Source organism: Mus caroli, unplaced genomic scaffold (genome assembly GCF_978045245.1).
Source record: "Mus caroli unplaced genomic scaffold, Mus_caroli_1 scaffold_11, whole genome shotgun sequence".
Lineage (NCBI taxonomy): Eukaryota > Metazoa > Chordata > Mammalia > Rodentia > Muridae > Mus > Mus caroli.
In genome coordinates, this window is record NW_028227266.1 from 18139752 (window position 1) to 18152475 (window position 12724).

Genomic DNA, 12724 nt, shown 5'->3' on the forward strand with positions numbered 1-12724 from the left:
TCTGGCTTGGAATTAACTGTACACCAGGCTGGCCCTGAACTCCAGGAGCTCTGCCTGTCTGCCTCTGCCTCTCCAGTGCTGGGATTAAAGGTGTGAATCACCATACCTAGTTTCTTTCTTTCTCTCTCTCTCTTTCTTTCTTTCTTTTTTAAATTATTTTTAAAATTTTTGTGGGTTAGCTTTTTTTTTGGTTTGTTTGGTTTTTGGAGACAGGGTTTCTCTGTGTAGCCCTGGCTGTCCTGGAACTCACTCTGTAGACCAGGTTGGCCTCGAACTCAGAAATCCACCTGCCTCTGCCTCCCGAGTGCTGGGATTAAAGGTGTGCGCCACCACGCCCGGCTGTGGGCTAGCTTTTTGTTTTTACTTTAAATCATTACTTTTTATGTGTGTGAATGTTTTGCCTGAATGTGTGTCTGTGCGCCATGTGGGTGCCTGGTGCTTCTGGAGGCCACGAGGGCTTGGGGTCCCCTGGAGATCCCTGTGAGCCATCATAGGGGAATTAGTGGGAATTGAATTCCAGGCTGGCTGGAGAAACAGCCTGTACTTGTACCTACAGAGCCATCTCTCCAGATGGGGTTCTGTGTTTTGGATTTTGTTTTGAGACACAGTCTCATGTAACCCAGGCTAACCTCCGGCTTGCAGTATAGCCAAGGGTGGTCTTGAACTTCTGATCCTCCTGCGGCTACCTCCTGAGTGCTTAGGATCATAGTCATGGCGCACCAGGCAGGCGCTGGCCAGATCCTTTGTGTGTGTGACAGGTGCTCTACTATCTGAGCTGTGTGCTCAGCCCTGAGGCAAGGTCCCACTCTGCAGCCCAGGCTGTCCCAACCTAGAGCAAGAGTGCTTGGGTCACAGGCCTGAGCTGACACCTGGGAACAAGTTTGTGTTGCGTTCCACCAGCTTTTAACAGCCTGTGAAATGACATGATGTTGCCTTATGGGGGTGGGTGTGACTCCGTGTTCCTCTACGCCCCAGCTCGGTCTCCTGGCTTGTCACTCAGTCCCTCCCAGGGTCTTTGGTAGTGATACCACCTTATGGCAGGGAGGCATGGATAGTTGCCTAGTCAGACTGTGGATGGGCTGTGGGGACAGAAAGCCTCAGGAAGCGGCCTAGAAACCACATCCGGTGTGCCTTCCAAACATCCCTTTCTCCTGGAGACTGAACTTTGTGGTAGCCTGGAGGTGGGCCCAGGTTGTTGCTGGGTCTCCTCCCTGTAGCTGGGCCTATTCTCCACATATACTTGTTTAGAACAGATGCTGTTGGGACTCACCCTGGGCACTGGGCGGGGGAAAGGAGAGTAGAAGTTTGGCCTTTAGGATACGGCAAGGTGTGGGGGACACAAATGTCCCTTGGGTTTGATTCTGTGCCTGTCTCACTTTTTGTCCCTCCACTCCTCAGCTCTGCCTCACAGTATATGTCACCCAGTCCCTCCCTAGGGTCTTGATCACCTAGCCTTGCACTCCGCCCTCTGGGGTGCATCTGGTTCCCCCACAGGCACACGGTGGCGATCTGAGACTTGGAGGTGGCACAGCTCGACGTCAGGCTTGGGAGGAGTGGAAGGCGGGGCCGGGGCAGAGGGAAGGGCCGCAGGCTGGGAGCCAGGGAAACCAGAGCCCCGGGTGTCCCCAAGGCCCGGGTGGGACCGGCGGGAAGTGGGCGCTCAGTTTCACAGGGCTCTTCTGCAAGAGGGAGTCAGGCGCTGCGGACATTCGCGTGAGGAGGACACAGGCACCGGGTACTCGCGTCCCGTGGGGGACCACAAGGGTGGTGCCAGGGGCTAGGACGCGACAAGTGTGGAGGCGGTGCCTGCGATTGCTGGCACCTCGGGCCTGGCGTGCAGCGCCGCACACCCTCCCGTGCAGCAGCTGGTCCCCAATGCCGGCCCCGACGGCGCTTGGCTCTCATGCGCTCCAGTGCAGCACCCCGGGCCCGGCCCCGACCCCCAGCCTTGGCATTGCCCCTAGGACCGGAGTCATTGACCCATTTCTCCTTCAGCGAGGAGGACACTCTTCGACACCCTCCGGGCAGATGTGTCAGGTGGGTGGCCTGCAGCCAGTTGCCTTACTTTGTGACCTGAAGGTGCTCTTGCCTGTTTGTGGGAAGAGGACTCTTCCCAGAGTAGCCACCCTTTGGGGAATCCCCTAAATAGCTTCCCACAGCTAGCAAGGGATCCTGCCCCCTGCCCTAACCTTAATAATGTGGGGGTGCCTGCTAATGGAAGGGCTCCAGAACTGGGTGCTAATTTCCACTTCAACCTGTCTATACAAAGTTAGGGTTCCTTGGGCCTTTCTGTTCCTCTCAAGCTGAGTATTTAGCACTCTCCCTGGCAGCAAATATGGGTGTCCAGCCTGTCACCTGGGCTCCATTCCCAAGCCACTGGCCAAGAGCCAGGCCTTACATGGTTTCTCCGATCCCTACCCCCACCCCACCCCTAGCTGGGGCAGTTAGACTGAAAGCCAAGCCCTGGTGTGTGGGGGAGGTGCCTGAGAGTGCCCTAGGGGCATTTTGAGTTGGGTGGGTAGAACTTTGCCAGGAAGTGACCTTTAAGTTTTCTGGACTTAAGACGTCTCTCTTCCCTGCCCCACTGCACAATCTGGTCAGAAACCCTGATGGACACAGACATACCGTTTCCAGCAAAAACACACAGGGCCACACCCACAGATGGGTTAAGCTAGGTCACCTAGTGTTTGCTATTCTAGACTTTACCAGGGTCTCCAGGTTAGTCAAGGCACTGGGAGAACCCGCAGGTGACCTCTGACCAGAACAAGTGATCACAGATGTTAACAGTTTCGGGACACCCTGGTATACACCTTCCCTTTCCCAGGAAGACACTGTCACCAAAATACGCCCCCCCCGCCCCCCCCCCCCCACCTGATAACCACTGGGGTCAAAGACAGCAGTGTCTGTGCAAGGTCTCATGAGGCCACAGGAAGAGGAAAACAGACACCTGGGCAGTGGGGACACCTGGCCCTCCCCATCCTGTGTAGTTCTGTCTGTCAGGTATGGACACATAGGTTCTCTGCCCCAGACCTTTACAGGTGGCAAGACTTGACATCCAGTCTGACAAACAGCAATGACACTGGCACCATGAGCCCGCCTGGCCAACACATGCCAGAGCCGGCACTCAACCTCCGCGTGACCTTCACAGAGCAAACCAGGCCTTTCTACAGAGGCTTCCTGGCACCTCCTCTGAGGCAAGCAGGTGGAGAAGGGCAAGGAGCCTGGGAGACAGCAGGCTTGTCTTCTGTTCTCTGCTCCCAGAATGCAGAGCCTAGCAGCCCCAAGTTCAAAGCCACCCTAACCAAGTTATCCAGTGTTTTGTTTGTTTGTTAAGCCAAGCGGGCCTCTGATTTGCTGTGTAGCTGAGGATGGCCTTGAACAGGTGACCTTGTCCTTACTTCCTGGGGTGCTGGGATGGCAAGCATGCACCACCATGCCTGTTGGTGCTAGGATGGAACCCAGGGCTCTGTACGTGCCAGGCAGTGCCTTACCAACTGACTGCAGCCCAGACCCATACATCTCTCACCTCATGGTCAGTTTCCTTGCCTGGAAAGTGGGGAGCTAATGCATGTGTGAGCCTGTGCCTCCCAACATGGGGCACACTCAGTGGCATTTGTCTTTGTGTCCTTATCCGTCATTACATTCTTTCATTATCTGGCACGAGGCAGAGGTCGCTGGACCACTTTCTTTTTTTTTTTTTTTTTTGGTTTTTTTCGAGTCAGGGTTTCTCTGTATAGTCCTGGCTGTCCTGGAACTCACTTTGTAGACCAGGCTGGCCTCGAACTCAGAAATCTGGCTGGACCACTTTCCGATGCTCATTCTCTCTCTCTGCTGTGTGAGTCCCTGGAATACTGAACCTTTTCTTGCTGAGAGCCGCATCACTGGCGAAAGCTCGTTTATGGGGCTAGGGAGACCCAGGACTCCTGTCTTCACCAGTCTGCTGCTGGTGATGCAGACACAGCCCCTCCTGCTTACGTGACCAAGACTTTACTGGCTTCGTTGTCTCTTGAGGTTGCAATGAGAGTCTAGAGCAGGTCATTTTAGCCCTGCTGTCTGGGTGGGGGTTGTAGTGCCGACATCTTGTCTTCTCTCAGTATAGTTTGTGACTTTGCCTCCTGTTGAGACGTCTGTGGCTGACTTTGGGCCACCCCAAAGCTAGCGACAAACAGGAGGGACAGGGGTCTTTTTAAGTGTGTGTATATGAGCGTGTGTATAGCAGAATGCACGGAGAGGTTAGTGGGCCTCTTGTGGGAGTCACCTCCCGTCTTCCACAGTGTGAATCCCAAGGATCAGGCTGAGGGCGTTATGGTTGACTGCAGGCTAAGGTTACCTGACCCGGACTTCAGCTCAACAGCCCAGTCCTGTCCCCTGTGCCTGCGCTCAGCTCAGGGGACATTCGGGCCTGAAGCACAAACAACAGGACCCGAGGGACCATCTGCTTACCGTGCAGGCCCCTGTGCTCCCTCCCGCTGACGCGCACTGCTTCCCTAGGGGGCGGGCAGATTTGCCACCAGGATGCCAGCTAAAAGACCTCTCAGGGTCTGTGTGGGTCCCATTCTCCCTAAACTGTAGCCTACGTTCCTGTGCCTCTGGAGGGCCAAGGGAGGGGTCCTCAGTGGGAGCCTCAAACTGCACAAGTCCTGGAAAGACAGGCTGTGGCCATCAGGCAGCAGGTGATAATTCTCTGCTTCAGTTTTCATGTCCTTGGGAATTTTAACAGGACCCACCTCAAGAAACAGTGGCAGAAATAAATGGGTCAGTATGTCAAAGCATTACAACAGAAGCAGGCAGACAGGATATGAGGAGTAGTGTGGGCCAGATCGCTCAGTGGGTAGACACGCCTGCCACTAAGCCCGACTGTGAGTTCTGTCCCAGGGGCTCACTGGGTAAGAGCGGTTCTTGCGAATCCTCAGCTCTCCATGCCATGGCACGGACACATTCTCTCATACACAATAAACAGACAAGTAAAATGTAATCATTCTTTTAAATGGAAGTCAGTTCCATGTTTAGGCTAGAGTCCCATGCCCGAGACATGAAGGCCAACGTGCTAAATCTAAAAATCCAGTCTGAAATCAGAACCAGTGGCGGGGGAAATGAAGCTGAGAGAGGAAGTCACTTAAAGATGCCCTTGGCACAGCGGGTGCTCACTGAGCACTGCCATTGTCACTAGAGGCCAGAGTTCACCTGCATAGACCAGACTGGCGACCAAACTGACCTCTAACCACACAGACACCCCACTCTGCTTCCCAATTGCTGAGACTAAGGCAGCCAGCACTTTTTATTTATTTTTTTTTTATTTTAATTTATTTTGGGTTTTTGTTGTTGTTTGTTTTTTTTGAGACAGGGTTTCTCTGTATAGCTCTGGCTGTCCTAGAACTCACTCTGTAGACCAGGCTGGCCTGGAACTCAGAAATCCGCCTGCCCCTGCCTCCCAAGTGCTGGGATTAAAGGCGTGCGCCACCACCGCCCGGCTAAGAGCTGACTTTCTCATGTTGTTCTCCGAACACACGGGCCGTGGTATACACTCACATGTGTGCACCCATGCACACAAACAAATAAATAGACATGCTCACCATTCTTTCACGGAGTATACTATTCCAGGGTCTGAATTTGTTAAAATATATCAATTCATCAGTTGCTGGGTGGTTTTGGTTATTTTGGTTTTGGTAATTGACAGCTATTATGAACATTTTTGTCAGTTTTTTTTTTTTTAAAGATTTATTTATTTATTATATGTAAGTACACTGTAGCTGTCTTCAGACACTCCAGAAGAGGGAGTCAGATCTCGTTACGGATGGTTGTGAGCCACCATGTGGTTGCTGGGATTTGAACTCTGGACCTTCGAAAGAACAGTCGGGTGCTCTTACCCACTGAGCCATCTCACCAGCCCCCATTTTTGTCAGTTTTGGCCTATGGCCTTTCCAAGTTTTTCTATATTTAGGTAGCCAAGCCCCTCAGTAAAATTTTAATGAGAAAAACAACAACCTTATTTTTTTTAAATATTTTTTATTAGGTATTTTCCTCAATTATATTTCCAATGCTATCCCAAAAGTCCCCCATACCCTCCCCCCAACTCCCCTACCCACTCATTCCCACTTTTTTGCCCTGGCGTTCCCCTGTACTGGGGCATATAAAGTTTGCATGTAGCCAGGCGTGGTGGTGCATGCCTTTAATCCCAGCACTCGGGAGGCAGAGGCAGGCGGATTTCTGAATTCGAGGCCAGCCTGGTCTACAAAGTGAGTTCCAGGACAGCCAGGGCTACACAGAGAAACCCTGTCTCGAAAAACCAAAAAAAAAGAAAAAAGAAAGAAATAAAGTTTGCGTGTCCAATGGGCCTCTAACAACCTTATTTTTAACATATGAATGTTTTGCCTGCATTTATGTCAGTGCACCATGTATATGCCTGGTTCCCACAAACACCAAAAACAGGGAGCCAGATTCCTGGGACTGGAGTTACAGGTGTCTGTGAGGTAGGAATCAAATTTGTGTCGTCTGCAAGAGCAGCCAGGGATTTATTATTATTTTTTGTTTGTTTGTTTTTTCGAGACAGGGTTTCTCTGTATAGCCCTGGCTGTCCTGGAACTCACTTTGTAGACCAGGCTGGCCTCGAACTCAGAAATCTGCCTGCCTCTGCCTCCCGAGTGCTGGGATTAAAGGCGTGCGCCACCACTCCCGGCTTGGGATTTTTTTTTTTAAAGATTTATTTATTATTATACATAAGTACACTGTAGTTGTCTTTGGACAGCACCAGAAGGGGGCGTCAGATCTCATTATGGGTGGTTGTGAGCCACCATGTGGTTGCTAAAATTTAAACTCAGGACCTTCAGAAGAGCCGCCAATGCTCTTACCCGCTGAGGCATCTTGCCAGCCTTTTTTTTTTTTTTTTTTTAAGATTTATTTATTATTATTCATACAGCCAGGGCTCTTTAGAGCTGAGCTATGTCTCCAGTCCCTCAGTTGATTTTTAAAGCCTTTTTTTTTTTTTAAAAACAAAGAGTTTCCCTGGGTAGCCTTGGCTACCACTCTGTGAACCAGGCTGAACTCAGAGATCAAACTCAGATCTGCCTCTGGCTCCCAAGTGTTGGGACTAAACTGCCTAGCAAAGCCTTTATGAAAGGGTATGGTCCTTCTAATGAACTCAAGGTCACCTTGGTTTGCTAAAGCTGGAACCAAGATTTATCTTCACCTAGCCCTTTCCTGAGAGCTGACATTCTAACCCTAGTGTCCTGCCAGCCCACAGGGCTTTTCTTTGGATGGGTACTTGGACAATGAGCTGTTGTGAAAACTTCAGAATTACGCACCATTCCCCACAGTGTGTGTGTGTGTGTATGTGTGTGTGTGTGTGTGTGTGTATGTGTGTGTAATTAAACATTCTTATTTCTTTTATGTGGACACAGGTAGGCATGTGTGCAGGCGTGTTAGGGTGGAGATCAGAGGATGGAGCCATCTCAGTGGCCCTTAAATTTTTAAATTAAAAATTTAGACAGGATTTGGCTATATACCCAGATATGCTTCCTCAAGTGCTGAGATTACAGATGTGAGCCAACACACTAGCTTGCTCTCTCTCTCTCTCTCTCCAACACACTAGCTTGCTCTCTCTCTCTCTCTCTCTCTCTCTCTCTCTCTGTGTGTGTGTGTGTGTGTGTGTGTGTGTAAGTCAGAGGACAACTGTGAGAGTAATTTCTTTGTCCCATCATTTGTGTCTCATTTGAAACTCTGGTCAGCTGGCTTGTGTGATGAGCATCTTTACCTGCTGAGCCATCCTTCCAGCCCCCTGCACGCTGATTTGTTTTGTTTTGGGACAAGGTTCCAGGAAACCCAGGGTAGTCTTGAATTCTGATCTTCCTGCCTTCACTTCCCAAGTAAGGGAGTTAGAGGCATGCACCACCATTCCTGGTTTTATGCCATGCTAGGCATGGAACCCAGAGCTTTGGGCAAGATAGGAATGCACTCTACTGACTACTACATCCTCAGACCCAGACAGTGTGGATTCAGAGAAGTAAAGGCACTTGAGAGACAGAGATGGGTGGATTTCTATGAGTTCGAGGCTAGCCTGGACTACAGAGTGAGTTCTAGGATAGCCAGGGTGGCACAGAGGAATTCTGTCTCCAAAACAAAAAGGAAAGTGTTACCTTCAGGGACTGAATGGAAGCCCCTCTGCTTGCTCTGCTTGTGTGACAAGCACTTTACCGGCTGAGCTAACTCCCAGCCCCTCTCTCCTGAAGAATCCCTGCCACAAACCTTCTCTGTCAGCTTCACACCTCACACCACCGTCACCTCACCAGCACCATCTCAGCCCCCTGACTCCACTTCCTTCTGTCTTTTGCAGCTTGGATGCAGAAAATGGGCCAACACCGTCCCCTGGCCGCAGCCCCCTGGACTCGCAGGCGAGCCCGGGGCTTATGCTGCATGCCGGGGCAGCCACCAGCCAGCGCCGAGAATCCTTCCTCTACCGCTCAGACAGCGACTATGACATGTCACCGAAGACTATGTCCAGGAACTCATCCGTCGCCAGCGAAGCGTGAGCACACCCTGCCCTACTCACCAGATCCCCTAGGCCTGGCCCTGCCACAGGCTGCCCTTCCCAGCAGAGCGGGGCACCGAACCCCCAGTTTGGTCAGTCCACACACATTATCCTCCCCACTGAAGGGTAAGCAACCCCTTTCCCTCTTACACAGGACTTACAAGTTTGTATGGTTTGGCTTGCCCACCAGTTCTGCCCACGCCAATCATTGGTGACCTTCATGTCTGGCTCTCCCTCTCCTCCAGTCCTAGACAGGGTCTGTAGCCCAGACTGGCTGCAGACTTCCTGTGTAGCTGAAGCTGTTCTTAAATTCCTGATCCTCCTGCCTCCATTGCCTAAGTGTGGGGATTATAGATTCATAGCACCATGCCCTATGTATGTGGTATTAGGGATTGAACCCCAGGCTTCCTGTATGCTAGTCAAGCACTCCACCAACTGAGCTACATGTCTATGAGCAGATAAGCTAACCTCAGACTCTCCTGCATCAGCACTCTTAGGAACCGAGATGACAAGCCCAGAGTCCAGTACTGGCTCTTTGGAGCTTCTGTCTCTTTCTACTTTGTTTGGTTCTGGTAGTAGATTCAGGGAGTCACATGTGGTGGGTGAGGCCACTGAGCCGTGCCCCTCTCCTTTAATTGTCTCTTCCTGTTTCTGGGGCTCCCCTCCAGCCCACTCTGGCTTATAAGACCTACAGGGTGGGAGCCCCATTTACCTGCCTTTCTCTCTCAGAGTCCCCCTCCCTGTCTGTAGTCTCTACAGTGTGTTTTTCCCACTGTTGCCTTGCCTGAATCTCCTCCAGTCCTAAGCCCACAGTGCCCACCCTGCGGCCCTGGAGTCCTTACCTGTCCCTGTTCTTGATTTCAGGCACGGTGAAGACCTCATTGTGACCCCGTTTGCCCAGGTGAGACCTCCTCTTCTCATGGGGAAGGGACCCAGCCTGGTGGTTCCTGCAGGTAGAGGCCTCTCCTTAAAGCTGTCCCCCACCCCAGGTGCTGGCCAGTCTCCGCAACGTTCGAAGCAACTTCTCACTCCTAACCAATGTGCCCATCCCCAGCAACAAGTAAGTGGAGCTGAGCCCCCAGCACCCACACTCATGGCACAGGAATGGCTGTCTGCGGATTCGGCTCATGCCAACCCATAAACCAGGTGTGTCGGTGCACACCTGTAATCTAGTACTCAGGAAATGGAAGCAGGAGAGTCAGGAGTTCAGGCTCATCCTTGGCTACATAGGGAGTTTCAGGACAACCTAGGCTATGTGAGTCCTGGTCTCCAGGGGAAGAAAAGAAAAAAAGAACATCAGAGTTCACATTCATCTTGCTTTGTGACCTCAGGCCAGCCCACACTTGACCCCTCTGTTGAAGCAACCCTTTCTAAGTCAAGGGAAGGATGCTAGGAATAAAGGCCTAGAGGCCTCTGTGATGGTGGGAGGCTGTGGGCCTCAGCTCCAGCCCTGGGCTCCCAGTGACGACGACGACAACGACTTGCTAGACAGACCCGTGAGAGGTGCTTGCCTTCTGTAAGAGGAAAGCTGCAGAACGTGTCTGTGAGAAACCCAGGAGATGACATGCACAAAGTGCTAGAACATTGCCTGGTACATAGTATATATATATATATGCTCAATAAATAAGAATAGTTCAAGTCAGACAGGATGGCTCAGTTGATAAAAGATGCTGCAGTCAACCTTGACAACCTGAGTTCATTGCCCAGAACTCACACAGTGGATAGAGAAAACTGATTTCCATCCGTCGTCCTCTGGCCTCCACTTGTACACTGTGGCCTGCATGCCCCGTACCCATACATGTGATAAATGTGAAAAAAGTTTTTTAAAAAATAAACCTGGGGCCAGGCAGTGGTGGCATACACCTTTAATCCTAGCACTCAGGAGGCAGATTTCTGAGTTCGAGTCCAGCCTGGTCTGCATAGTGAGTTCCAGGACAGCCAGGGCTATACAGAGAAACCCTGTCTCGAAAAACCAAAAAAAAAAAAAAAAAAAGGCCTGGAGGCTGGAGGGATGGGTAGTTGAATGGCTGAGAGCAGACCCTGCTCTCAAAAATTTGAGTTCAGTTCTCAGCACACATGTGGGATAGCTCACAACCACCTGTAACTCCAGCTTTGAGGGATCCAATGCCTTCTTTTGGACTCTGAGGGCACCTGAAGTCACATGTGCATGTACACACACACACAGTCACAGTTAAACATTAGAAAGTGGGATAGTTGTACACACCTCTAATCTAGGTACTCTGGAGGCAGAGGCAGGGGTGCTCTCGGCTCAAGGCCAGCCTGGTCTACATAGCAGGTTTCAGGCCAACCAGGGCTACACAGTCTTAAAAAAAAAATAGGGGAGAGATGGTCCCTCTTATTTTAGGGCTGAGAGTATGGCTTGGAGTGACCAGCCCTTGCGTAACAGCCATTTTCTAAAGCTTGAGAAGTTGGGGGAGGGAAGAAATTTGAGAACCCAGAATCTGGCCCTACCACGGATGAGCAGTGTAGACTCAGTGATACTAGATTCCAGCCAGTTGGAGTATCTCAGGGCTCAGGGAGGCTGAGGCAAGAAGATCTCCCATTCCAATCCAGCCCGTATACTTCAGTGAGATCCTGTTTCAAACATTGTCACCTGCAAAAGAATCCAGTTTCATCTAACTGGGCCACTCTGTTCTCTGTGTACAGGCTCCTGGGCTGGGGATATGATGGGGATACAGTTCAGTGGTAGGATGCTTACCCTGTGGGATAGCTCACAACCACCTGTAACTCCAGCTTTGAGGGATCCAATGCCTTCTTTTGGACTCTGAGGGCACCTGAAGTCACATGTGCATGTACACACACACACAGTCACAGTTAAACATTAGAAAGTGGGATAGTTGTACACACCTCTTCAGAGGTCAGGATTTAATCTCAGGCACCACAAAAATAAGCAAATAATAAGTAGCTGGGGCTGGGACTCAGTTGGTCTGACTTGAAGGGGCCCTGGGTTCCTCCCCAGCATCTTATATACAGGGAAGGGTGGTACACGCCTGTGACCCATAGCTGAGAGGGTGGCTTGTAAGGAGGATGTTGTTACTCATGGGTAAGGGAGGCTGGTTTTGGGAGAACCCAGGCTGACATTGGAATCTTCTTCCTTCCTTTCTTTCTTTCTTTCTTTCTTTCTTTCTTTCTTTCTTTCTTTCTTTCTTTCTTTCTTTCTTTCTTTCTTTCTTTTTGCAGGAGGTCCCCGCTGGGCGGGCCACCCTCTGTCTGCAAGGCCACATTGTCAGGTAGTTAAGCCTAAGCCTAGAGATTGGGGAGGGGCCCCTTACCCTGGGTGGACCTTCATCACTGGGGTGGGAGATTGTCTGGGGACCCTCTAGGTCACTTCCCTGGCCACCCTTTCCTCAGAGGAGACATGCCAGCAGCTGGCCCGGGAGACCCTGGAAGAGCTGGATTGGTGCCTGGAGCAGCTGGAGACCATGCAGACCTACCGCTCTGTCAGCGAGATGGCTTCACACAAGGTGGGCGGGGCTGAGGAGCAGTCAATTCTGTGTGGAGGGCTGAGTGGACCCTTTGATGGGTAGTGCTAGTAGATAGTGTGCACCGTTGAAGAAGAGGGCTGGTGGGCAGGGTGACTGGGGTGGGTAGGACCCATAGACAGGATGAATGTTTAGGGTGAGCAGAGCCAGTCCCCAAGGTGACTCTTGGTCCAGTGAGCAGTCTGACTACTGCAGAGGGGGTGGTGTGCTGAGTGTGGGTAATCCTCTGGATGAGCAGACTTCTAGGCAGGGTGGCTGGGGTATTTATCCAGCATGGCCTGTGAGTGGTGACAGAGATGTAGCTGGGTCTGGTGTGGCAGAACCAGTTACTGAGTTGGGAAGTGGAGTGGACACCAGCCCTGGAGCTGGGTACTGGGTACAAATCGAGGCACCAGTTTTAGGTGGTGGGCGGGGCCAAGATCTGACAAAAGTGGGGAAGTGTGGGACAGGAGGGTTTCATTGTCATCCTCTGCAGGTGACTGTCGCTCATGGAGGCTGTGTGCTTGTGTGATCTCTCTGAGTATGCATTCCTGGCATACAACCTATATGGCTGATGGCTTTTTAAAAACTATCCATTTATTTTTATTTTCTGTACACTGGTGATTTGACTGTGTGTATGTCTGTGTGAGGGTGTCAGATCCCTTACAACAGGAATTACAGACAGTTGCAAGCTACATGTGGTTGCTGGGAATTGAAC

The 12724-nt window shown here is 51.2% G+C and overlaps 1 protein-coding gene across 6 annotated transcripts in view; it reads left to right on the forward strand.

Annotated features, from left to right (window-relative positions):
* The window catches only part of Pde4a (phosphodiesterase 4A), a 61914-nt gene that overhangs the window by 32481 nt on the left and 16709 nt on the right, over positions 1-12724 (forward strand). For 4 of the 6 annotated variants that reach the window (XM_021171448.3, XM_085844459.1, XM_029481683.2 and 1 more), the window contains 5 exons: positions 8330-8521; positions 9389-9425; positions 9514-9584; positions 11726-11775; positions 11897-12009. In XM_021171448.3, the coding sequence (XP_021027107.1) occupies positions 8330-8521; positions 9389-9425; positions 9514-9584; positions 11726-11775; positions 11897-12009 (463 nt within the window). Of the gene's footprint in view, positions 1-1578; positions 2038-8329; positions 8522-9388; positions 9426-9513; positions 9585-11725; positions 11776-11896; positions 12010-12724 lie in introns of those variants that run through there. The other 2 variants (XM_085844461.1, XM_021171447.3) reach the window with 2 other exon arrangements.